This window comes from Symsagittifera roscoffensis, chromosome 1, assembly GCF_963678635.1.
Source record: "Symsagittifera roscoffensis chromosome 1, txSymRosc1.1, whole genome shotgun sequence".
NCBI lineage: Eukaryota > Metazoa > Xenacoelomorpha > Acoela > Convolutidae > Symsagittifera > Symsagittifera roscoffensis.
The window spans coordinates 26873184-26898933 of NC_087062.1; the positions used below are offsets into that span (position 1 = coordinate 26873184).

The 25750-nt window shown below is 36.1% G+C and overlaps 4 protein-coding genes and 1 long non-coding RNA gene across 6 annotated transcripts; all 5 read right to left on the reverse strand.

The window, feature by feature from the left end:
- Nucleotides 1-767: 767 nt before the first annotated feature.
- LOC134841994 (leukotriene A-4 hydrolase-like) lies at nt 768-24279 on the reverse strand. 2 transcript variants are annotated; one of them, XM_063858136.1, is made up of 5 exons: nt 23856-24279; nt 23376-23555; nt 22649-22796; nt 2117-3112; nt 768-1371 (listed from the first exon to the last, which is right to left on the reverse strand). In XM_063858136.1, exons 1-5 carry the CDS (start codon nt 24187-24189, stop codon nt 1146-1148), a joined length of 1884 nt encoding a protein of 627 aa, XP_063714206.1. In that variant the 5' UTR covers nt 24190-24279; the 3' UTR covers nt 768-1145. The 2 variants fall into 2 exon arrangements, with proteins under 2 accessions (XP_063714206.1, XP_063714197.1); XM_063858127.1 differs by lacking the exons at nt 22649-22796; nt 23376-23555; nt 23856-24279 and adding exons at nt 3375-3522; nt 4347-4526; nt 4827-5181.
- LOC134855036 (leukotriene A-4 hydrolase-like) lies at nt 8854-10913 on the reverse strand. Its single transcript, XM_063871419.1, is given in 6 exon segments — nt 8854-9183; nt 9185-9386; nt 9607-9613; nt 9656-9787; nt 10383-10562; nt 10863-10913. Coding segments are annotated over 5 exon segments (813 nt in total). The 5' UTR covers nt 10525-10562; nt 10863-10913.
- On the reverse strand, nt 13504-15764 carry LOC134856035 (leukotriene A-4 hydrolase-like). The gene is made up of 2 exons (XM_063872409.1): nt 14889-15764; nt 13504-14145 (listed from the first exon to the last, which is right to left on the reverse strand). Exons 1-2 carry the CDS (start codon nt 15533-15535, stop codon nt 13920-13922), a joined length of 873 nt encoding a protein of 290 aa, XP_063728479.1. The 5' UTR covers nt 15536-15764; the 3' UTR covers nt 13504-13919.
- Nucleotides 16206-17431, reverse strand: LOC134842007 (uncharacterized). The gene is made up of 3 exons (XR_010162478.1): nt 17361-17431; nt 16881-17060; nt 16206-16286 (listed from the first exon to the last, which is right to left on the reverse strand). It is a non-coding gene; the product is annotated as an uncharacterized LOC134842007 (long non-coding RNA).
- LOC134856045 (leukotriene A-4 hydrolase-like) lies at nt 20001-22297 on the reverse strand. The gene is made up of 2 exons (XM_063872417.1): nt 21386-22297; nt 20001-20642 (listed from the first exon to the last, which is right to left on the reverse strand). Exons 1-2 carry the CDS (start codon nt 22237-22239, stop codon nt 20417-20419), a joined length of 1080 nt encoding a protein of 359 aa, XP_063728487.1. The 5' UTR covers nt 22240-22297; the 3' UTR covers nt 20001-20416.
- Nucleotides 24280-25750: the final 1471 nt, after the last annotated feature.

Consider the following 25750-nt stretch of genomic DNA (forward strand, 5'->3'; position numbering starts at 1 on the left):
CATTGCTGTTCAACCAGCGCATAATATTTTGACTAAAATCATAGTGACTTTTTACAGCTTTTCACTTAACACAAATTCCATTGATTCTTACTTATTTCTTCAGACTGTCGCAACTAAATAATTAAAATATGCACATAAAACTTTTAGGCAAAATTATTAGCCATTTATAGAGTTTTTTCAACAGTCACACCCTTGCATCACAATACGAAAAAAACCTTGGCAAATTAGTCGACAGAAATTGAACTACCAATATTTGCTCATGTTTCGCTATGCTTTGAAAAAACAACAACATGCCAAGACCAAACAACAACATGCGTTCAGTTTGAAAAAAAAACAACATGCCAAGACCTTAAGGTATGAAGTACGAATCGGAAAAAACTTACAGAGCGGCAACAAAGCCGACAAGTCCTCACTCGATTTTTTTTTGCAAATCAAACTTATCGCTTAGAAGGCTTGGAAACAGGAGAAATTTGCGTTTCAGGGCCTGCAATCCACACATCTGTTCCCAGGACTTCCCCCATGGAATAATTAAAAAACTGAAATCATGACAAACCAGAGCTGGTAAGTTTACAACCAACTAAAAAGTAAATTTTGAAAGGGCGCCTAAGAAGAATGCTCATGATTGATAGGGGATGACATTTTAAGGTAGACAGAACCTCATAAGTCAGTGTCCATGAAAAACTTATTTTCAAAAATTATTAGTTGTGCAAGTTTGTACAAATTTATGCTAAACGACACTTAACTCAATTTAAACAACATTATGCTCAATGATGGAATGTAATTTATTTGCAACCGAAATTCAACAAACTTCCAATATTAGATTTTATTGTCAATAAAATTACTAAATTGTTCGGTTGAAGTCATTTTTTCGCCCCCAAAACATGTACTTTATTAGCAAAGCTTGGTAAAAATTAATGCAAATAGCCCAGAACAATTCAGGCGGGTAAAATTATACAAGACTCCGAGTAATGGAAGTACAAAAAAACGATCTGATTAATACAGCACCATTAAAATCATACAGCATTTAGCAAAAAAATTCCAATTACAAAATATGTTTATTTACTTGAAGTAATGATAACACGATGAATCAGTTCAGAAACCAAAATCAATTCTCAGTTGAAGACAGTTGTTAATTCATATTTATTTTAGGCCTGCTCACTTTTCAATTTCAGGTCAATCGCGACCCAATCAGCTGAAATAGGGCTCATGTACTGTTTCATACTCAGGAAAGTGTCGATCGCCCTCTGCCGAGAACTCTCGTTTTCATAGAGCGACACGTACACAGGTCGGAGGAACTTCATTCGCCCGCATGTTTTCACCAGTTCCAGTGCCGGTTCGATGGAGGAATCGATCCCACTTTTGAGGCCCATTCTAAAACATAGGAGGTTACCAGAAAAGCATATTGTTGTGCTATTACAACAGAAAGTTCCGATCACAGATGCAATTTTAGAAATGATAATTTTGAACCAAGCAAAATTTAGCGAAATTTAGAGGCATCGACTGCAACCGTTTGAATTTAATTGGCTCTTAAAAATACCAAATATCTCTTCATATAGCAACTCAAAAAAAAGATTTCAAATTATTAAGAACTTCTATGATATGAAAAGAAACTATTTCCCAGTAATTTAGTTGAAACGGTCGCACCTGAAAGGTTTGCTTAAATTTCTGCTGTAAAAAGTTTATCAATTGCGCATGATTTGTGCCGCAAAATTTTACCGAAAAAAAAGTATCTGAGAAATTTCGTAGCAACTTCTCATTTTTGTTACATGTAAACTTCGTTATAACTAGTCTGCCGCACACCTACTTCGAGCATTACCTTTTTCAATTTTAAAGCTGAACCACTTCAGATATATATGGTAATTTATACTAAGCTATCGACAGACACGACACGCCTTCACTTCGTTAGAGCAATTTTCATGTGCAAAAAAAAAGAGTTCACTTTCATCAAGAAATTTTCCGGAAATCCTCGAAAAAAAAACGTTTAACTTGATAACCGGTATAACTGAAGTGCAATAGCGATTTTAAATTTATATTTAAACGAACTAGTTCTCAAAACAAATATTCTCTTAGAACCACTAATCTAACTGGTGTTTCTTTAACAGGCGCATTAGAATACCTTATCCAAGGGGTCCGCAGTTCAATGTTATTCGTGTCTCTCAGTTCAAATTGTCCAGTCAATTTTTCAAACTTGTCCTCCGGCCAAATCAATTCATGTTCTCTCAAAGTGCCCAAAATTGCAATTTTCAAGTCCTGACTCCACGTTTTCAGGTCCGGATATTCGGCAACCATTCTATCGTAATCTTCAGCAGTGGAGGCTTCTATCCATTTTTGAACAACTTTTTTGCATTTATTAGTCAACGGATTATCCAAATCAATTGATACAACACTTTTTCCAGGACTTGTAAAAATCTGGTCCCAGGGTTGTGCTTTTAAGATGTCAGCTTTAGCTGGAAAGTACTTTATAAGATGCTCCAGCCACGCTTTGGTCCTGATTGGTGTATCTTTGAAAGTCTCCACGTAGTTTTTGATATATGGTGCAAAAGCTTCGGGTCCGCCGACTAAACTTTCAACATAGGTTAGCAGCATGCATCCTTTTTCATAAGGCACTGTTGAGAAAGCATCTTCTGGGTCGCGATTGGTCAAATTTGGAACCAATGCTGTCAATTCTGGTTTCTGCAACCTTTCAAACTCTTCGAGACTATCGTTCAGGTGTTTTTGCTCCTTGTTCAACAGAAACTTGCGATATGTTTCATCTTTTTCCATCACCGCTTTTATTTTATCCTCAATGAATCTGGTCCAGCCTTCGTTCAGCCAGAAGTGCTCCCATGAGACGGTTGTTACCAGATTGCCAGTCCACGAATGAGTAATTTCATGTGCCAAAACTGACACCATAGATCTATCTCCTGTCAGTAAAGTAGGCGACAAAAAGGTCATATTAGGATTCTCCATTCCTCCATAAGGAAAAGTCATAGGCAGCACCAGGAAATCATATCTCGTCCACTGATATGGCCCGCAAATACTTTCCGCAATTTGCAGGATACTCTCGACATCGGCAAATTCATAAGCACATTTATCAAGAATTTCTGGTTCAGTCCATACAGCGCATCGGTGCCTGCAAAACAAAAGGAATTTTCTAAAACTGGAAATCTCAAGAATATTCGCCTCTAAGAAGCTTCTTAAATTTAGTCCATTGATCGAATATTCATAGATAGATTACAAGTTACTTTTGACACTTATTGCCGCGGTAAAGCATTGTCATCAGAGATACTTGAATCACGCCACCAAAAACCCTACCATAAGGCTTCTATTTTATTAACAATTATCTATAGTGCATGACAATACCCTTTTCCTAGTATCGAAATATGACCACTCACCCGAAATCATGCTTGACTAGATTTCCCACAGCTATGGCAAAGAGATATGCAGGAATGGGTTGCTTCTGGGAGAACTTGTAGCACATTTTGTTTTCTCCAGTCGCAGTTCCTTCTCCGTCGATGATGGCCGACATCACCACTGCCAGCCCTGCAAATCAGCTTCGTATTCAACTTTTTAAGAAGTTCCAAATGCAAGAAATCACTCACCAAAGAGCTTGGAAAATGGTTAAACAAAAAGGGAAAACAACTTAGCTTCAAATTTTTGAACTCTTCGGTACAAAACTTTTCAAATTATTAGAAACTTTATTTTAGGACCCTTACTCTTTGATCTGCGTGTTCATTTCTGGTCACAATTTATCAACACTAAATCTAATTGATCAACTTTGGGGCCAAGAATTACACCACTATCGGATGAAATAGACAGTAAAACCATTCATAGGTTATATCGTAACGTCACGCATTTAGCCATAATTACATGTAAAAACAAATCTGAAAATAAAAACTTGAAAATAAGAAATGTGAGAAGGGTTACATGTCAGTATTTAGACAACCTCGTATTCAGACTGGTCAGTATTTAGACAAATGCTGTTTCAACCAATCAGAATCGAGACAAAGAAGAAATTAATAAATAATTATTATTTATTTTGGATTATTTATGTTTTTTTCTCGATTCTGATTGGTTCATACAGTATTTGTCTAAATACTGACCAGTATGAATACGCGGCTGTCTAAATACTGGCTGCACTCCTGTGAGAAGAAAGTGGTAAAGAGCCAAATCCGGCTACAAATAAATGCAATTTTTAACCAAAAAAAAACAAATTTCAAATCCACACTGTTAAGCATTGGGCAAAAGCATGGTTGAAATATTCTTATTTCCACGGACTTCGTTGACCCTTCTTAATGAAGTATTTCTAAATTTGTACCAGTAAGTAATTATTTTTAAACTTAATACAACATCAAATTTAATCTAACCTTTCTCCAGAGTGACATTGGCAGTGTATGGGAACTTGACTCCCGGTGTGTCCTGACAGGGAAATAGGGATCGGCAGAATCTAGACTGACACTGAGTGTACAAATACGGCTTCTCTTTCCCACTCGTTTCCTCCTTCTCCATCCACTGCAGAGCAATTACGTCAGCTGTCGTCTCAGAGACTAAATACAGGCAATGTATAAGAATAAATGGCAGATTTAGAATCACTTTCGTAATTTCATTTAAGAAGAGAAATTTTGAAACCTTTCCAGTATGCATGTATTACAGCTTATAATATAAGTGGGTCCTATCAACGTTACAAAGTAGCGAGGGACAGAAAGTGCTATCAGGATTCAATATATTTTACGAAAAAGTGAATTCAAATTATAACGCTTACCGTCATTCAATGGCATTTGAAAAATATGAGTTGCCTATTGAAAAATCCTAAGAGCGATAGTTACTATATGATACATATACATCACCTATTTTCACAAGCAACTCTTGGTCCACTTTAAGAGGTCCGACTTTACTTAGATCGATGCACAGCGCTTGACCCACACTCGTTTCAGTTTGAAGCTCGAAAGCAGCCTCAACATACTCGTCGGAAGATTCTGGCACTTTTATGTGGACGGTTCTGGTATTCAACTTTTCCGTGTCAAGGAGCAATTTGGGTTCAACTTGTTTCACAGTAAACTTGGTTTCAGTCGATATTTTCAAGACTTTAGAATCAAAACATACTTCAATGTCCAAATGGAGACTTCGAATATTAAAAGCAGAGTAGTTTGAAAAGGTGTTCGGGTCAGGTTTGTCATCCATGGTTAAAATAATTTGAAGTTAAAATCTGAAACAAACAATGATGAGTTTTAGCCACATTCCAAATTATGACTCAGATTTAACAAAATGGTATTGAACATTTTTGTAGCGTAGACGTTTCAGGCTCATTAATTTTTGCAAAAAATATTATAAAAACTAGCCAAAAATTAATCTATTAATAAAGAAACTGATTTCTGAGATAACTAGTAAAGCTAGAACTAACGTAATCTGACCGCGAAGTATTGATATTTAATCGGTGTTGAGAGAAGCACAAAACAATCCGTCACATGGACCTCGCTGTTACACTCCCAAGACTACGAAGGAGAAAAACAATAATAAAATTATCAGAAAAAAAATAATAAACATCGAAGATACTTAATAAATCACATGAAATTCAATGCTAAACAGACAATTAAGTCTCAAATAAGATCCCTTTCAGCAAAGATTAGGATTGCATCAAATTACCTGGTCTGCATTTTGCAGCTTTTCCGACCAATTTATCGCAAGAGGACAATAATCCTTTCCCGTATTATGAAATCACGCTATATATTAATTAAGTTAATTTAACAGTAATTTTGCTTTTATTGGCAAATTCGTAAGGACTTTGAGTCTGCTAGGGAAATTATACGACCAACTGACTTGCCTCAATTTAATTTGGAATGGTTATTTGAGCACTTCAATTAAGTCAAGTTTACGCGGTGAGCATCATCGTAGGTGGGAAAAACAGCGCAGAATGCAAGTAATTAAAGCTCAAAACTTTTCGAAAAATAATAATTAATATTCTAACGCAATAAGGTAGGTCCCTTTAAAACTTGCGATACATGAACAGTAAAAAACTGCGCTTGTAAAATCGGTTACGAAACAACAAAGAAATAACAAAACAATTGAAAGAACTACAACAAAAACTATCCAGCGTTTTATCGATCTTGCAAAAACAACAAGCGGAAGTTTGTAGGAAACAAAATACTAGGTAGGTACAGACGCCGACAGAACTTGAACAAAATTTCCGACTCTTCCTGACGCAAGTGGTTTTGTTAAACAAGTTTTTCACCCGAAAAAAGTCTGTATTCAAAGTTGATAACGCTCGCTTGAAGTTAGATCCGGCCATTCAGCTAATACTGTCTCTACCCTTTATCTGTTTTCTCTCACTTTTCTAAACGCGTATCATATTGCCTTCAGCGAAATAGTCCTGGACAACGCAAAATTTGAATGTTCTATACTTTCAGTTCTTTATTCGCATAATTTTTGCTCCTATAAATCAGAATTGGGAGAAATTATGACGAACGGGGTTTCAAAGCGAATTCAGGTTCCTTAGTTCAGCCTTTTCTTTTGTAGAGTGTAGTTTTATATGAGTAAAAAATGCAATTTAGTCAACAGAAATTGAACTACCAATATTTGCTCATGTTTCGCTATGCTTTGAAAAAACAACAACAAGCGTTCAGTTTGAAAAAATAACATGCCAAGACCATAAGGTATGAAGTACGAATCGGAAAAAACTTACAGAGCGGCAACAAAGCCGACAAGTCCTCACTCGATTTTTTTTGCAAATCAAACTTATCGCTTAAAAGATAGAGAAGGCTTGGAAACAGGAGAAATTTGCGTTTCAGGGCCTGCAATGCACACATCTGTTCCCAGGACTTCCCCCATGGAATAATTTAAAAACTGAAATCATGACAAACCAGAGCTGGTAAGTTTACAACCAACTAAAAAGTAAATTTTGAAAGGGCGCCTAAGACGCATACATGCTCATAATTGATAGGGGATGTCATTTTAAGGTAGACAGAACCTCATAAGAAAATGTCATTGAAAAACTTGTTTTCAAAAATTATTAGTGCAAGTTTGTACAAATTTATGCTAAACGACACTTAACTCAATTTAAACAACATTCGGCTCAATGATGGAATGTAATTTATTTGCAAGCGAAATTCAACAAACTTCCAATATTAGATTTTATTGTCAATAAAATTACTAAATTGTTCGGTTGAAGTCATTTTTTTGCCCCCAAAACACGTACTTTATTAGCAAAGCTTGGTAAAAATTAATGCAAATAGCCCAGAACAATTCAGGCGGGTAAAATTATACAAGACTCCAAGTAATGGAAGTACAAAAAAAACGATCTGATTAATACAGCACCATTAAAATCATATAGCATTTAGCAAAAAAATTCCAATTACAAAATATGTTTATTTACTTGAAGTAATGATAACACGATGAATCAGTTCAGAAACCGAAATCAATTCTCAGTTGAAGACAGTTGTTAATTCGTATTTATTTTAGGCCTGCTCACTTTTCAATTTCAGGTCAATCGCGACCCAATCAGCTGAAATAGGGCTCATGTACTGTTTCATACTCACGAAAGTGTCGATCGCCCTCTGCCGAGAACTCTCGTTTTCATAGAGCGACACGTACACAGGTCGGAGGAACTTCATTCGCCCGCATGTTTTCACCAGTTCCAGTGCCGGTTCGATGGAGGAATCGATCCCACTTTTGAGGCCCATTCTAAAATGTAGGAGGTTACCAGAAAAGCATATTGTTGTGCTATTACAACAGAAAGTTCCGATCACAGATGCAATTTTAGAAATGATAAGTTTGAACCAAGCAAAATTTAGCGGAATATAGAGACATAGACTGCAACGGTTTGAATTTAATTGGCTCTTAAAAATACCAAATATCTCTTATATAGCAACTCAAAAAATAAAGATTTCAAATTATTAAGAACTTCTATGATATGAAAAGAAACCATTTCCCGGTAATTTAGTTGAAACGGTCGCACCTGAAAGGTCTGCCTAAATTTCTGCAGTAAAAAGTTTATCAATTGCGCATGATTTGTGCCGCAAAATTTTACCGAAAAAAAAGTATCTGAGAAATTTCGCTGCAACTTGTCATTTTTGTTACATGTAAACTTCGTTATAACTAGTCTGCCGCACACCTACTTCGAGCATTACCTTTTCTTTCAATTGTAAAGCTGAACCACTTCAGATATATATGCTAATTTATACTAAGCTATCGACAGACACGACACGCCTTCACTTCGTTAAAGCAATTTTCATGTGCAAAAAAAGAGTTCACGTTCATCAAGAAATTTTCCGGAAATCCTCGAAAAAAACGTATAACTTGATAACCGGTATAACTGAAGTGCAATAGCGATTTTAAATTTATATTTAAACGAACTAGTTCTTCTAAAAACAAATATTCTCTTAGAACCACTAATCTAACTGGTGTTTCTTTAACAGGCGCATTAGAATACCTTATCCAAGGGGTCCGCAGTTCAATGTTATTCGTGTCTCTCAGTTCAAATTGTCCAGTCAATTTTTCAAACTTGTCCTCCGGCCAAATCAATTCATGTTCTCTCAAAGTGCCCAAAATTGAAATTTTCAAGTCCTGACTCCACTTTTTCAGGTCCGGATATTCGGCAACGATTCTATCGTAATCTTCAGCAGTGGAGGCTTCTATCCATTTTTGAACAACTCCTTTGCATTTATTAGTCAACGGATTATGCAAATCAATTGATACAACACTTTTTCCAGGTCTTGTAAAAATCTTGTCCCAGGGTTGTGCTTTTAAGATGTCAGCTTTAGCTGGAAAGTACTTTATAAGATGCTCCAGCCACGCTTTGTCCTGATTGGTGTATCTTTGAAAGTCTCCTCGTAGTTTTTGATATATGGCGCAAAAGCTTCAGGTCCGCCGACTAAACTTTCAACAGCATCCTTTTTCATAAGGCACTGTTGAGAAAGCATCTTCTGGGTCGCGATTGGTCAAATTTGGAACCAATGCTGTCAATTCTGGTTTCTGCAACCTTTCAAACTCTTCGAGACTATCGTTCAGGTGTTTTTGCTCCTTGTTCAACAGAAACTTGCGATATGTTTCATCTTTTTCCATCACCGCTTTTATTTTATCCTCAATGAATCTGGTCCAGCCTTCGTTCAGCCAGAAGTGCTCCCATGAGACGGTTGTTACCAGATTGCCAATCCACGAATGAGTAATTTCATGTGCCAAAACAGACACCCTAGATCTATCTCCTGTCAAGTAAAGTAGGCGACAAAAAGGTCATATTAGGATTCTCCATTCCTCCATAAGGAAAAGTCATAGGCAGCACCAGGAAATCATATCTCGTCCACTGATATGGCCCTTAAATACTTTCCGCAATTTGCAGGATACTCTCGACATCGGCAAATTCATAAGCACATCTATCAAGAATTCCTGGTTCAGTCCATACAGCGCATCGGTTCCTGCAAAACAAAAAGAATTTTCTAAAAATGGAAATCTCAAGCATATTCGCCTCTAAGAAGCTTCCATTGATCGAATTTAGTCCATTGATCGAATATTCATAGATAGATTACAGCCTAAGTTACTTTTAACACTTATTGCCGCGGTAAAGCATTGTCATCAGAGATACTTGAATCACGCCACCAAAAACCCTACCATAAGGCTTCTATTGCATGACAATACCCTTTTCCTAGTATCGAAATATGACCACTCACCCGAAATCATGCTTGACTAGATTTCCCACAGCTATGGCAAAGAGATATGCAGGAATGGGTTGCTTCGGGGGAGAACTTGTAGCACATTTTGTTTTCTCCAGTCGCAGTTCCTTCTCCGTCGATGATGGCCGACATCACCACTGCCAGCCCTGCAAATCAGCTTCGTGTTCAACTTTTTAAGAAGTTCCAAATGCAAGAAATCACTCACCAAAGAGCTTGGAAAATGGTTAAACAAAAAGTGAAAACATCGTAGCTTCAAATTTTTGAACTCTTCGGTACAAAACTTTTCAAATTATTAGAAACTTTTTTTTAGGACCCTTACTCTTTGATCTGCGTGTTCATTTCTGGTCACAATTTATCAACACTAAATCTAATTGATCAACTTTTGGGCCAAGAATTACACCACTATTGGATGAAATAGACAGTAAAACCATTCATAGGTTATATCGTAACGTCACGCATTTAGCCATAATTACATGTAAAAACAAATCTGAAATTAAAAACTTGAAAATAAGAAATGTGAGAAGAAAATGGAAAAGAGCCAATTCCGGCTACAAATAAATGCAATTTTTAACCAAAAAAAAAAACAAATTTCAAATCCACACTGTTAAGCATTGGGCAAAAGCATGGTTGAAATATTCTTATTTCCGCAGACTTTGTTGACCCTTCTTAATGAAGTATTTCTAAATCTGTACCAGTAAGTAAATATTTTTAAACTTAATACAAAATCAAATTTAATCTAACCTTTCTCCAGAGTGACATTGGCAGTGTATGGGAACTTGACTCCCGGTGTGTCCTGACAGGGAAATAGGGATGGGCAGAATCTAGACTGACACTGAGTGTACAAATACGGCTTCTCTTTCCCACTCGTTTCCTCCTTCTCCATCCACTGCAGAGCAGTTACGTCAGCTGTCGTCTCAGAGACTAAATACAGGCAATGTATAAGAATAAATGGCAGATTTAGAATCTTTTTCGTAATTTCATTTAAGAAGAGAAATTTTGAAACCTTTCCAGTATGCATGTATTACAGCTTATAATATAAGTGGGTCCTATCAACGTTACAAAGTAGCGAGGGACAGAAAGTGCTATCAGGATTCAATATAGTTTACGAAAAGATGAATTCAAATTATAACGCTTCCCGTCATTCAATGGCATTTGAAAAATATGAGTTGCCTATTGAAAAATCCTAAGAGCGATAGTTACTATATGATACATATACATCACCTATTTTCACAAGCAACTCTTGGTCCACTTTAAGAGGTCCGACTTTACTTAGATCGATGCACAGCGCTTGATACACACTCGTTTCAGTTTGAAGCTCGAAAGCAGCCTCAACATACTCGTCGGAAGATTCTGGCACTTTTATGTGGACGGTTTTGGTAATCAACTTTTCCGTGTCAAGGAGCAATTTGGGTTCAACTTGTTTCACAGTAAACTTGGTTTCAGTCGATATTTTCAAGACTTTAGAATCAAAACATACTTCAATGTCCAAATGGAGACTTCGAATATTAAACGCAGAGTAGTTTGAAAAGGTGTTCGGGTCAGGTTTGTCATCCATGGTTAAAATAATTTGAAGTTAAAATCTGAAACAAACAATGATGAGTTTTAGCCACATTCCAAATTATGACTCAGATTTAACAAAATGGTATTGAACATTTTTGTAGCGTAGACGTTTCAGGCTCATTAATTTTTGCAAAAAATATTATAAAGACTAGCCAAAAATTAATCTATTAATAAAGAAACTGATTTCTGAGATAACTAATAAAGCTAGAACTAACGTAACCTGACCGCGAAGTATTGATATTTAATCGGTGTTGAGAGAAGCACAAAACAATCCGTCACATGGACCTCGCTGTTACACTCCCAAGACTACGAAGGAGAAAAACAATAATAAAATTATCAGAAAAAAAATAATAAACATCGAAGATACTTAATAAATCACATGAAATTCAAAGCTAAACAGACAATTAAGTCTCAAATAAGATCCCTTTCAGCAAAGATTAGGATTGCATCAAATTACCTGGTCTGCATTTTGCAGCTTTTCCGACCAATTTATCGCAAGAGGACAATAATCCTTTCACGTATTATGAAATCACGCTATATATTAATTAAGTTAATTTAACAGTATTTTAGCTTTTATTGGCAAATTGGTAAGGACTTTGAGTCTGCTAGGGAAATTATACGACCAACTGACTTGCCTCAATTTAATTTGGAATGGTTATTTGAGCACTTCAATTAAGTCAAGTTTACGCGGTGAGCATCATCGTAGGTGGGAAAAACAGCGCAGAATGCAAGTAATTAAAGCTCAAAACTTTTCGAAAAATAATAATTAATATTCTAACGCAATAAGGTAGGTCCCTTTAAAACTTGCGATACATGAACAGTAAAAAACTGCGCTTGTAAAATCGGTTACGAAACAACAAAGAAATAACAAAACAATTGAAAGAACTACAACAAAAACTATCCAGCGTTTTATCGATCTTGCAAAAACAACAAGCGGAAGTTTGTAGGAAACAAAATACTAGGTAGGTACAGACGCCGACAGAACTTGAACAAAATTTCCGACTCTTCCTGACGCAAGTGGTTTTGTTAAACAAGTTTTTCACCCGAAAAAAGTCTGTATTCAAAGTTGATAACGCTCGCTTGAAGTTAGATCCGGCCATTCAGCTAATACTGTCTCTACCCTTTATCTGTTTTCTCTCACTTTTCTAAACGCGTATCATATTGCCTTCAGCGAAATAGTCCTGGACAACGCAAAATTTGAATGTTCTATACTTTCAGTTCTTTATTCGCATAATTTTTGCTCCTATAAATCAGAATTGGGAGAAATTATGACGAACGGGGTTTCAAAGCGAATTCAGGTTCCTTAGTTCAGCCTTTTCTTTTGTAGAGTGTAGTTTTATATGAAGGCCCTTTACACTGTTTATTTAGATATGCTAATCAAAAATAACTGTCTTCGAAAAATTTGGTGCTTTTTGCTCAGCAACAGAGCACGCTATTTATTTGTTTGGTAGTTCGTTTAGATATGATCAAATAACATCTAACGCTACGGAGATTCCCAGATTGCTGTTCAACCAGCGCACAATATTTTGACTAAAATCATAGTGACTTTTTACAGCTTTTCACTTAACACAAATTCCATTGATTCTTACTTATTGCTTCAGACTGTCGCAACTAAATAATTAAAATATGCACATAAAATTTTTAGGCAAAAATTATTAGCCATTTATTCCATTGATTCTTGCTTATTTCTTCAGACTGTCGCAACTAAATAATTAAAATATGCACATAAAACTTTTAGGCAAAAATTATTAGCCATTTATAGAGTTTTTTCAAAATTCACACCCTTGCATCACAACACGAAAAAAACCTTGGCAAATTAGTCGACAGAAATTGAACTACCAATATTTGCTCATGTTTCGCTATGCTTTGAAAAAACAACAACATGCCAAGACCAAACAACAACATGCGTTCAGTTTGAAAAAAAAACAACATGCCAAGACCATAAGGTATGAAGTACGAATCGGAAAAAACTTAGAGCGGCAACAAAGCCGACAAGTCCTCACTCGATTTTTTTTGCAAATCAAACTTATCGTTTAGAAGGCTTGGAAACAGAAGAAATTTGCGTTTCAGGGCCTGCAATGCACACATCTGTTCCCAGGACTTCCCCATGGAATAATTAAAAAACTGAACTCATGACAAACCAGAGCTGGTAAGTTTACAACCAACTAAAAAGTAAATTTTGAAAGGGCGTCTAAGACGCAAACATGCTCATAATTGATAGGGGATGACATTTTAAGGTAGACAGAACCTCATAAGACAGTGTCAATGAAAAACTTGTTTTCAAAAATTATTAGTTGTGCAAGTTTGTACAGATTTATGCTAAAAGACACTTAAATCAATTTAAACAACATTATGCTCAATGATGGAATGTAATTTATTTGCAACCGAAATTCAACAAACTTCTAATATTAGATTTTATTGTCAATAAAATGACTAAATTGTTCGGTTGAAGTCATTTTTTCGCCCCCAAAACGTACTTTATTAGCAAAGCTTGGTAAAAATTAATGCAACAATTCAGGCGGGTAAAATTATACAATACTCCAAGTAATGGAAGTACAAAAAAACGATCTGATTAATACAGCACCATTAAAATCATATAGCATTTAGCAAAAAAAATCCAATTACAAAATATGTTTATTTACTTGAAGTAATGATAACACGATGAATCAGTTCAGAAACCAAAATCCAGTTGAAGACAGTTGTTAATTCATATTTATTTTAGGCCTGCTCACTTTTCAACTTCAGGTCAATCGCGACCCAATCAGCTGAAATAGGGCTCATGTACTGTTTCATACTCAGGAAAGTGTCGATCGCCCTCTGCCGAGAACTCTCGTTTTCATAGAGCGACACGTACACAGGTCGGAGGAACTTCATTCGCCCGCATGTTTTCACCAGTTCCAGTGCCGGTTCGATGGAGGAATCGATCCCACTTTTGAGGCCCATTCTAAAACATAGGAGGTTACCAGAAAAGCATATTGTTGTGCTATTACAACAGAAAGTTCCGATCACAGATGCAATTTTAGAAATGATAAGTTTGAACCAAGCAAAATTTAGCGAAATATAGAGACATCGACTGCAACGGTTTGAACTTAATTGGCTCTTAAAAATACCAAATATCTCTTCATATAGCAACTCAAAAAATAAAGATTTCAAATTATTAAGAACTTCTATTATATGAAAAGAAACAATTTCCCAGTAATTTAGTTGAAACGGTCGCACCTGAAAGGTCTGCTTAAATTTCTGCTGTAAAAAGTTTATCAATTGCACATGATTTGTGCCGCAAAATTTTACCGAAAAAAAGTATCTGAGAAATTTCGTTGCAACTTCTCATTTTTGTTACATGTAAACTTCGTTATAACTAGTCTGCCGCACACCTACTTCGAGCATTACCTTTTCTTTCAATTTTAAAGCTGAACCACTTCAGATATATATGGTAATTTATACTAAGCTATCGACAGACACGACACGCCTTCACTTCGTTAGAGCAATTTTAATGTGCAAAAAAAAAGAGTTCACTTTCATCAAAAATTTTCCGGAAATCCTCGAAAAAAAAACATAACTTGATAACCGGTATAACTGAAGTGCAATAGCGATTTTATATTTAAACGAACTAGTTCTTCTCAAAACAAATATTCTCTTAGAACCACTAATCTAACTGGTGTTTCTTTAACAGGCGCATTAGAATACCTTATCCAAGGGGTCCGCAGTTCAATGTTATTCGTGTCTCTCAGTTCAAGTTGTCCAGTCAATTTTTCAAACTTGTCCTCCGGCCAAATCAATTCATGTTCTCTCAAAGTGCCCAAAATTGCAATTTTCAAGTCCTGACTCCACGTTTTCAGGTCCGGATATTCGGCAACGATTCTATCGTAATCTTCAGCAGTGGAGGCTTCTATCCATTTTTGAACAACTTTTTTGCATTTATTAGTCAACGGATTATCCAAATCAATTGATACAACACTTTTTCCAGGACTTGTAAAAATCTGGTCCCAGGGTTGTGCTTTTAAGATGTCAGCTTTAGCTGGAAAGTACTTTATAAGATGCTCCAGCCACGCTTTGGTCCTGATTGGTGTATCTTTGAAAGTCTCCACGTAGTTTTTGATATATGGCGCAAAAGCTTCGGGTCCGCCGACTAAACTTTCAACATAGGTTAGCAGCATGCATCCTTTTTCATAAGGCACTGTTGAGAAAGCATCTTCTGGGTCGCGATTGGTCAAATTTGGAACCAATGCTGTCAATTCTGGTTTCTGCAACCTTTCAAACTCTTCGAGACTATCGTTCAGGTGTTTTTGCTCCTTGTTCAACAGAAACTTGCGATATGTTTCATCTTTTTCCATCACCGCTTTTATTTTATCCTCAATGAATCTGGTCCAGCCTTCGTTCAGCCAGAAGTGCTCCCATGAGACGGTTGTTACCAGATTGCCAATCCACGAATGAGTAATTTCATGTGCCAAAACAGACACCCTAGATCTATCTCCTGTCAAGTAAAGTAGGCGACAAAAAGGTCATATTAGGATTCTCCATTCCTCCATAAGGAAAAGTCATAGGCAGCACCAGGAAATCATATCTCGTCCACTGATATGGCCCTTAAATACTTTCCGCAATTTGCAGGATACTCTCGACATCGGCAAATTCATAAGCACATCTATCAAGAATTCCTGGTTCAGTCCATACAGCGCATCGGTTCCTGCAAAACAAAAAGAATTTTCTAAAAATGGAAATCTCAAGCATATTCGCCTCTAAGAAGCTTCCATTGATCGAATTTAGTCCATTGATCGAATATTCATAGATAGATTACAGCCTAAGTTACTTTTAACACTTATTGCCGCGGTAAAGCATTGTCATCAGAGATACTTGAATCACGCCACCAAAAACCCTACCATAAGGCTTCTATTGCATGACAATACCCTTTTCCTAGTATCGAAATATGACCACTCACCCGAAATCATGCTTGACTAGATTTCCCACAGCTATGGCAAAGAGATATGCAGGAATGGGTTGCTTCGGGGGAGAACTTGTAGCACATTTTGTTTTCTCCAGTCGCAGTTCCTTCTCCGTCGATGATGGCCGACATCACCACTGCCAGCCCTGCAAATCAGCTTCGTGTTCAACTTTTTAAGAAGTTCCAAATGCAAGAAATCACTCACCAAAGAGCTTGGAAAATGGTTAAACAAAAAGTGAAAACATCGTAGCTTCAAATTTTTGAACTCTTCGGTACAAAACTTTTCAAATTATTAGAAACTTTTTTTAGGACCCTTACTCTTTGATCTGCGTGTTCATTTCTGGTCACAATTTATCAACACTAAATCTAATTGATCAACTTTTGGGCCAAGAATTACACCACTATTGGATGAAATAGACAGTAAAACCATTCATAGGTTATATCGTAACGTCACGCATTTAGCCATAATTACATGTAAAAACAAATCTGAAATTAAAAACTTGAAAATAAGAAATGTGAGAAGAAAATGGAAAAGAGCCAATTCCGGCTACAAATAAATGCAATTTTTAACCAAAAAAAAAAACAAATTTCAAATCCACACTGTTAAGCATTGGGCAAAAGCATGGTTGAAATATTCTTATTTCCGCAGACTTTGTTGACCCTTCTTAATGAAGTATTTCTAAATCTGTACCAGTAAGTAAATATTTTTAAACTTAATACAAAATCAAATTTAATCTAACCTTTCTCCAGAGTGACATTGGCAGTGTATGGGAACTTGACTCCCGGTGTGTCCTGACAGGGAAATAGGGATGGGCAGAATCTAGACTGACACTGAGTGTACAAATACGGCTTCTCTTTCCCACTCGTTTCCTCCTTCTCCATCCACTGCAGAGCAGTTACGTCAGCTGTCGTCTCAGAGACTAAATACAGGCAATGTATAAGAATAAATGGCAGATTTAGAATCTTTTTCGTAATTTCATTTAAGAAGAGAAATTTTGAAACCTTTCCAGTATGCATGTATTACAGCTTATAATATAAGTGGGTCCTATCAACGTTACAAAGTAGCGAGGGACAGAAAGTGCTATCAGGATTCAATATAGTTTACGAAAAGATGAATTCAAATTATAACGCTTCCCGTCATTCAATGGCATTTGAAAAATATGAGTTGCCTATTGAAAAATCCTAAGAGCGATAGTTACTATATGATACATATACATCACCTATTTTCACAAGCAACTCTTGGTCCACTTTAAGAGGTCCGACTTTACTTAGATCGATGCACAGCGCTTGATACACACTCGTTTCAGTTTGAAGCTCGAAAGCAGCCTCAACATACTCGTCGGAAGATTCTGGCACTTTTATGTGGACGGTTCTGGTAATCAACTTTTCCGTGTCAAGGAGCAATTTGGGTTCAACTTGTTTCACAGTAAACTTGGTTTCAGTCGATATTTTCAAGACTTTAGAATCAAAACATACTTCAGTGTCCAAATGGAGACTTCGAATATTAAACGCAGAGTAGTTTGAAAAGGTGTTCGGGTCAGGTTTGTCATCCATGGTTAAAATAATTTGAAGTTAAAATCTGAAACAAACAATGATGAGTTTTAGCCACATTCCAAATTATGACTCAGATTTAACAAAATGGTATTGAACATTTTTGTAGCGTAGACGTTTCAGGCTCATTAATTTTTGCAAAAAATATTATAAAGACTAGCCAAAAATTAATCTATTAATAAAGAAACTGATTTCTGAGATAACTAATAAAGCTAGAACTAACGTAACCTGACCGCGAAGTATTGATATTTAATCGGTGTTGAGAGAAGCACAAAACAATCCGTCACATGGACCTCGCTGTTACACTCCCAAGACTACGAAGGAGAAAAACAATAATAAAATTATCAGAAAAAAAATAATAAACATCGAAGATACTTAATAAATCACATGAAATTCAATGCTAAACAGACAATTAAGTCTCAAATAAGATCCCTTTCAGCAAAGATTAGGATTGCATCAAATTACCTGGTCTGCATTTTGCAGCTTTTCCGACCAATTTATCGCAAGAGGACAATAATCCTTTCACGTATTATGAAATCACGCTATATATTAATTAAGTTAATTTAACAGTATTTTAGCTTTTATTGGCAAATTCGTAAGGACTTTGAGTCTGCTAGGGAAATTATACGACCAACTGACTTGCCTCAATTTAATTTGGAATGGTTATTTGAGCACTTCAATTAAGTCAAGTTTACGCGGTGAGCATCATCGTAGGTGGGAAAAACAGCGCAGAATGCAAGTAATTAAAGCTCAAAACTTTTCGAAAAATAATAATTAATATTCTAACGCAATAAGGTAGGTCCCTTTAAAACTTGCGATACATGAACAGTAAAAAACTGCGCTTGTAAAATCGGTTACGAAACAACAAAGAAATAACAAAACAATTGAAAGAACTACAACAAAAACTATCCAGCGTTTTATCGATCTTGCAAAAACAACAAGCGGAAGTTTGTAGGAAACAAAATACTAGGTAGGTACAGACGCCGACAGAACTTGAACAAAATTTCCGACTCTTCCTGACGCAAGTGGTTTTGTTAAACAAGTTTTTCACCCGAAAAAAGTCTGTATTCAAAGTTGATAACGCTCGCTTGAAGTTAGATCCGGCCATTCAGCTAATACTGTCTCTACCCTTTATCTGTTTTCTCTCACTTTTCTAAACGCGTATCATATTGCCTTCAGCGAAATAGTCCTGGACAACGCAAAATTTGAATGTTCTATACTTTCAGTTCTTTATTCGCATAATTTTTGCTCCTATAAATCAGAATTGGGAGAAATTATGACGAACGGGGTTTCAAAGCGAATTCAGGTTCCTTAGTTCAGCCTTTTCTTTTGTAGAGTGTAGTTTTATATGAAGGCCCTTTGCACTGTTTATTTAGATATGCTAATCAAAAATAACTGTCTTCGAAAAATTTGGTGCTTTTTGCTCAGCAACAGAGCACGCTATTTATTTGTTTGGTAGTTCGTTTAGATATGATCAAATAACATCTAACGCTACGGAGATTCCCAGATTGCTGTTCAACCAGCGCACAATATTTTGACTAAAATCATAGTGACTTTTTACAGCTTTTCACTTAACACAAATTCCATTGATTCTTACTTATTGCTTCAGACTGTCGCAACTAAATAATTAAAATATGCACATAAAATTTTTAGGCAAAAATTATTAGCCATTTATTCCATTGATTCTTGCTTATTTCTTCAGACTGTCGCAACTAAATAATTAAAATATGCACATAAAACTTTTAGGCAAAAATTATTAGCCATTTATAGAGTTTTTTCAAAATTCACACCCTTGCATCACAACACGAAAAAAACCTTGGCAAATTAGTCGACAGAAATTGAACTACCAATATTTGCTCATGTTTCGCTATGCTTTGAAAAAACAACAACATGCCAAGACCAAACAACAACATGCGTTCAGTTTGAAAAAAAACAACATGCCAAGACCATAAGGTATGAAGTACGAATCGGAAAAAACTTAGAGCGGCAACAAAGCCGACAAGTCCTCACTCGATTTTTTTTGCAAATCAAACTTATCGTTTAGAAGGCTTGGAAACAGAAGAAATTTGCGTTTCAGGGCCTGCAATGCACACATCTGTTCCCAGGACTTCCCCATGGAATAATTAAAAAACTGAACTCATGACAAACCAGAGCTGGTAAGTTTACAACCAACTAAAAAGTAAATTTTGAAAGGGCGTCTAAGACGAAAACATGCTCATAATTGATAGGGGATGACATTTTAAGGTAGACAGAACCTCATAAGACAGTGTCAATGAAAAACTTGTTCTCAAAAATTATTAGTTGTGCAAGTTTGTACAGATTTATGCTAAAAGACACTTAAATCAATTTAAACAACATTATGCTCAATGATGGAATGTAATTTATTTGCAACCGAAATTCAACAAACTTCTAATATTAGATTTTATTGTCAATAAAATGACTAAATTGTTCGGTTGAAGTCATTTTTTCGCCCCCAAAACGTACTTTATTAGCAAAGCTTGGTAAAAATTAATGCAACAATTCAGGCGGGTAAAATTATACAATACTCCAAGTAATGGAAGTACAAAAAAACGATCTGATTAATACAGCACCATTAAAATCATATAGCATTTAGCAAAAAAAATCCAATTACAAAATATGTTTATTTACTTGAAGTAATGATAACACGATGAATCAGTTCAGAAACCAAAATCCAGTTGAAGACAGTTGTTAATTCATATTTATTTTAGGCCTGCTCACTTTTCAACTTCAGGTCAATCGCGACCCAATCAGCTGAAATAGGGCTCATGTACTGTTTCATACTCAGGAAAGTGTCGATCGCCCTCTGCCGAGAACTCTCGTTTTCATAGAGCGACACGTACACAGGTCGGAGGAACTTCATTCGCCCGCATGTTTTCACCAGTTCCAGTGCCGGTTCGATGGAGGAATCGATCCCACTTTTGAGGCCCATTCTAAAACATAGGAGGTTACCAGAAAAGCATATTGTTGTGCTATTACAACAGAAAGTTCCGATCACAGATGCAATTTTAGAAATGATAAGTTTGAACCAAGCAAAATTTAGCGAAATATAGAGACATCGACTGCAACGGTTTGAACTTAATTGGCTCTTAAAAATACCAAATATCTCTTCATATAGCAACTCAAAAAATAAAGATTTCAAATTATTAAGAACTTCTATTATATGAAAAGAAACAATTTCCCAGTAATTTAGTTGAAACGGTCGCACCTGAAAGGTCTGCTTAAATTTCTGCTGTAAAAAGTTTATCAATTGCACATGATTTGTGCCGCAAAATTTTACCGAAAAAAAGTATCTGAGAAATTTCGTTGCAACTTCTCATTTTTGTTACATGTAAACTTCGTTATAACTAGTCTGCCGCACACCTACTTCGAGCATTACCTTTTCTTTCAATTTTAAAGCTGAACCACTTCAGATATATATGGTAATTTATACTAAGCTATCGACAGACACGACACGCCTTCACTTCGTTAGAGCAATTTTAATGTGCAAAAAAAAAGAGTTCACTTTCATCAAAAATTTTCCGGAAATCCTCGAAAAAAAAACATAACTTGATAACCGGTATAACTGAAGTGCAATAGCGATTTTATATTTAAACGAACTAGTTCTTCTCAAAACAAATATTCTCTTAGAACCACTAATCTAACTGGTGTTTCTTTAACAGGCGCATTAGAATACCTTATCCAAGGGGTCCGCAGTTCAATGTTATTCGTGTCTCTCAGTTCAAATTGTCCAGTCAATTTTTCAAACTTGTCCTCCGGCCAAATCAATTCATGTTCTCTCAAAGTGCCCAAAATTGCAATTTTCAAGTCCTGACTCCACGTTTTCAGGTCCGGATATTCGGCAACGATTCTATCGTAATCTTCAGCAGTGGAGGCTTCTATCCATTTTTGAACAACTTTTTTGCATTTATTAGTCAACGGATTATCCAAATCAATTGATACAACACTTTTTCCAGGACTTGTAAAAATCTGGTCCCAGGGTTGTGCTTTTAAGATGTCAGCTTTAGCTGGAAAGTACTTTATAAGATGCTCCAGCCACGCTTTGGTCCTGATTGGTGTATCTTTGAAAGTCTCCACGTAGTTTTTGATATATGGCGCAAAAGCTTCGGGTCCGCCGACTAAACTTTCAACATAGGTTAGCAGCATGCATCCTTTTTCATAAGGCACTGTTGAGAAAGCATCTTCTGGGTCGCGATTGGTCAAATTTGGAACCAATGCTGTCAATTCTGGTTTCTGCAACCTTTCAAACTCTTCGAGACTATCGTTCAGGTGTTTTTGCTCCTTGTTCAACAGAAACTTGCGATATGTTTCATCTTTTTCCATTACCGCTTTTATTTTATCCTCAATGAATCTGGTCCAGCCTTCGTTCAGCCAGAAGTGCTCCCATGAGACGGTTGTTACCAGATTGCCAGTCCACGAATGAGTAATTTCATGTGCCAAAACAGACACCATAGATCTATCTCCTGTCAGTAAAGTAGGCGACAAAAAGGTCATATTAGGATTCTCCATTCCTCCATAAGGAAAAGTCATAGGCAGCACCAGGAAATCATATCTCGTCCACTGATATGGCCCTTAAATACTTTCCGCAATTTGCAGGATACTCTCGACATCGGCAAATTCATAAGCACATCTATCAAGAATTCCTGGTTCAGTCCATACAGCGCATCGGTTCCTGCAAAACAAAAGGAATTTTCTAAAACTGGAAATCTCAAGAATATTCGCCTCTAAGAAGCTTCTTAAATTTAGTCCATTGATCGAATATTCATAGATAGATTACAGCCTAAGTTACTTTTGACACTTATTGCCGCGTTAAAGCATTGTCATCAGAGATACTTGAATCGCGCCACCAAAAACCCTACCATACGGCTTCTATTTTATTAACAATTATCTATAGTGCATGACAATACCCTTTTCCTAGTATCGAAATATGACCACTCACCCGAATTCATGCTTGACTAGATTTCCCACAGCTATGGCAAAGAGATATGCAGGAATGGGTTGCTTCTGGGAGAACTTGTAGCACATTTTGTTTTCTCCAGTCGCAGTTCCTTCTCCGTCGATGATGGCTGACATCACCACTGCCAGCCCTGCAAATCAGCTTCGTGTTCAACTTTTTAAGAAGTTCCAAATGCAAGAAATCACCCACCAAAGAGCTTGGAAAATGGTTAAACAAAAAAGGAAAACAACTTAGCTTCAAATTTTTGAACTCTTCGGTACAAAACTTTTCAAATTATTAGAAACTTTATTTTAGGACCCTTACTCTTTGATCTGCGTGTTCATTTCTGGTCACAATTTATCAACTCTAAACCTAATTGATCAACTTTGGGGCCAAGAATTACACCACTATTGGATGAAAAAGACAGTAAAACCATTCCTAGGTTATATCGTAACGTCACGCATTTAGCCATAATTACATGTAAAAACAAATCTGAAAATAAGAAATGTGAGAAGAAAGTGGAAAAGAGCCAATTCCGGCTACAAATAAATGCAATTTTTAACCAAAAAAAAACAAATTTCAAATCCACACTGTTAAGCATTGGGCAAAAGCATGGTTGAAATGTTCTTATTTCCGCAGACTTTGTTGACCCTTCTTAATGAAGTATTTCTAAATTTGTACCAGTAAGTAATTATTTTTAAACTTAATACAAAATCAAATTTAATCTAACCTTTCTCCAGAGTGACATTGGCAGTGTATGGGAACTTGACTCCCGGTGTGTCCTGACAGGGAAATAGGGATCGGCAGAATCTAGACTGACACTGAGTGTACAAATACGGCTTCTCTTTCCCACTCGTTTCCTCCTTCTCCATCCACTGCAGAGCAGTTACGTCAGCTGTCGTCTCAGAGACTAAATACAGGCAATGTATAAGAATAAATGGCAGATTTAGAATCACTTTCGTAATTTCATTTAAGAAGAGAAATTTTGAAACCTTTCCAGTATGCATGTATTACAGCTTATAATATAAGTGGGCCCAATCAACGTTACAAAGTAGCGAGGGACAGAAAGTGCTATCAGGATTCAATATATTTTACGAAAAGGTGAATTCAAATTATAACGCTTACCGTCATTCAATGGCATTTGAAAAATATGAGTTGCCTTTTGAAAAATCCTAAGAGCGATAGTTACTATATGATACATATACATCACCTATTTTCACAAGCAACTCTTGGTCCACTTTAAGAGGTCCGACTTTACTTAGATCGATGCACAGCGCTTGACCCACACTCGTTTCAGTTTGAAGCTCGAAAGCAGCCTCAACATACTCGTCGGAAGATTCTGGCACTTTTATGTGGACGGTTCTGGTATTCAACTTTTCCGTGTCAAGGAGCAATTTGGGTTCAATTTGTTTCACAGTAAACTTGGTTTCAGTCGATATTTTCAAGATTTTAGAATCAAAACATACTTCAATGTCCAAATGGAGACTTCGAATATTAAAAGCAGAGTAGTTTGAAAAGGTGTTCGGGTCAGGTTTGTCATCCATGGTTAAAATAATTCGAAGTTAAAATCTGAAACAAACAATGATGAGTTTTAGCCACATTCCAAATTATGACTCAGATTTAACAAAATGGTATTGAAAATTTTTGTAGCGTAGACGTTTCAGGCTCATTAATTTTTGCAAAAAATATTATAAAGACTAGCCAAAAATTAATCTATTAATAAAGAAACTGATTTCTGAGATAACTAGTAAAGCTAGAACTAACGTAACCTGACCGCGAAGTATTGATACTTAATCGGTGTTGAGAGAAGCACAAAACAATCCGTCACATGGACCACGCTGTTACACTCCCAAGACTACGAAGGAAAATCTAGTCTGCAGTTGCAACACCCTTGCTAATCGCAAGGATAAAAATCTACTTTTGAAACCACGTTTGAGGACATCCACGTTTTTTTTCGCGCCACTTTCGGTTTCTTAATTGGATAGCACAATTGCCTTTTGGATTGCACAATTGCCTTTTTTGTGCCTTGGATAGCACAATTGCCTAGCACAAGTAACTTAAATTGAACTAACAACAAAAAAGTCAAACTGCGAAAAGTCACATTTGATCACGTAATCAAATTTTAGGACTTTCCTAAAAACGAAAAAAACTATAGCTCACATTTCTTTTCTAAGTTCTTTTTACTACATTCCTTTAAACTTTAACCATTAAAAAGTGGCCCGAAAGACAAATAAAGTCAAACAAGTCTAAGGAATCGAAAACCGGGCTAAGTAAAACAGCAATTAAAACTATAATTCTTCAATGAGCTGGCTGATTCCAAACTCTGAACTTGCCTAATCGATATTCAATATTTAAAATACACAGGATTATCATAAAACGTTCCAAACAGCGCATTTCCGTAAACACCGTTGTTGAAGTCTCGGTCCAAACAGCGCATTTTGACAGAAAGGCAAAGCTGAGCTTCGCACCACTTGCGATACAACACAATCATAAAATTTAATGTCGAAAAAAAATGAAAAATTTCGAAAAAAAAACTAGATGAACCAAAGTTTCGTATGTCTCGATTAAGGACACCTAGGTACGCTAAAGCTTCGTATGTCTCGATTAAGGCCACCTAGGCACGCTTTTACTGGTTTTTGCGGGACGAAATGCGTAATTTCAAAACTTGGATTTTGCCCATAACCTTAGTTGTTTTTCTACTAAAATAAGTTATGTTTTTTTACTAAAATAAGTGATAAGAGTGAAATTTTTGAGAATTTAAAAATTTCCTCAAAATTTAATCTTTCTCCTTTTAAAGAAATAAGGAGTAACCGCTTCTGCAAGAAAAAATCGCGCAACCGCTACTTTCGATCGAAACTTTAATCTCAGATATGATAGGTAGTTTTTAAGAAAAATAAAAGTTTCTAAAAAACGGTCAAATTTCAAAAAAAACTTTGCGAAATCCATAGCATTGCAGGTCGTGACAAATAAAAAAACCGATGCTTCCAAAAAATTCGGTTTCTCGATTGAACATTTAACCCAAGAATTGCACGGTAATTTTCGAGTTAAGTAGAAAAAAACTTCAAAAAACGGCCAGATTTATTATTTTCACTTGTTTGAAAGCCA

Coding starts and splice junctions, on each gene's coding strand:
- LOC134856045 (XM_063872417.1), bottom strand. CDS start 22,239: ATGACTTTTCCTTATGGAGGAATGGAGAATCCTAATATGACCTTTTTG. Junction 20,643..21,385: donor CTGCGGACCCCTTGGATAAG/GTATTCTAATGC, acceptor CCTATGTTTTAG/AATGGGCCTCAAAAGTGGGA.
- LOC134856035 (XM_063872409.1), bottom strand. CDS start 15,535: ATGGAAAAAGATGAAACATATCGCAAGTTTCTGTTGAACAAGGAGCAA. Junction 14,146..14,888: donor CTGCGGACCCCTTGGATAAG/GTATTCTAATGC, acceptor CCTATGTTTTAG/AATGGGCCTCAAAAGTGGGA.
- LOC134841994 (XM_063858136.1), bottom strand. CDS start 24,189: ATGGATGACAAACCTGACCCGAACACCTTTTCAAACTACTCTGCTTTT. Junction 22,797..23,375: donor CAATGTCACTCTGGAGAAAG/GTTAGATTAAAT, acceptor GCTGATTTGCAG/GGCTGGCAGTGGTGATGTCA. Junction 1,372..2,116: donor CTGCGGACCCCTTGGATAAG/GTATTCTAATGC, acceptor CCTATGTTTTAG/AATGGGCCTCAAAAGTGGGA.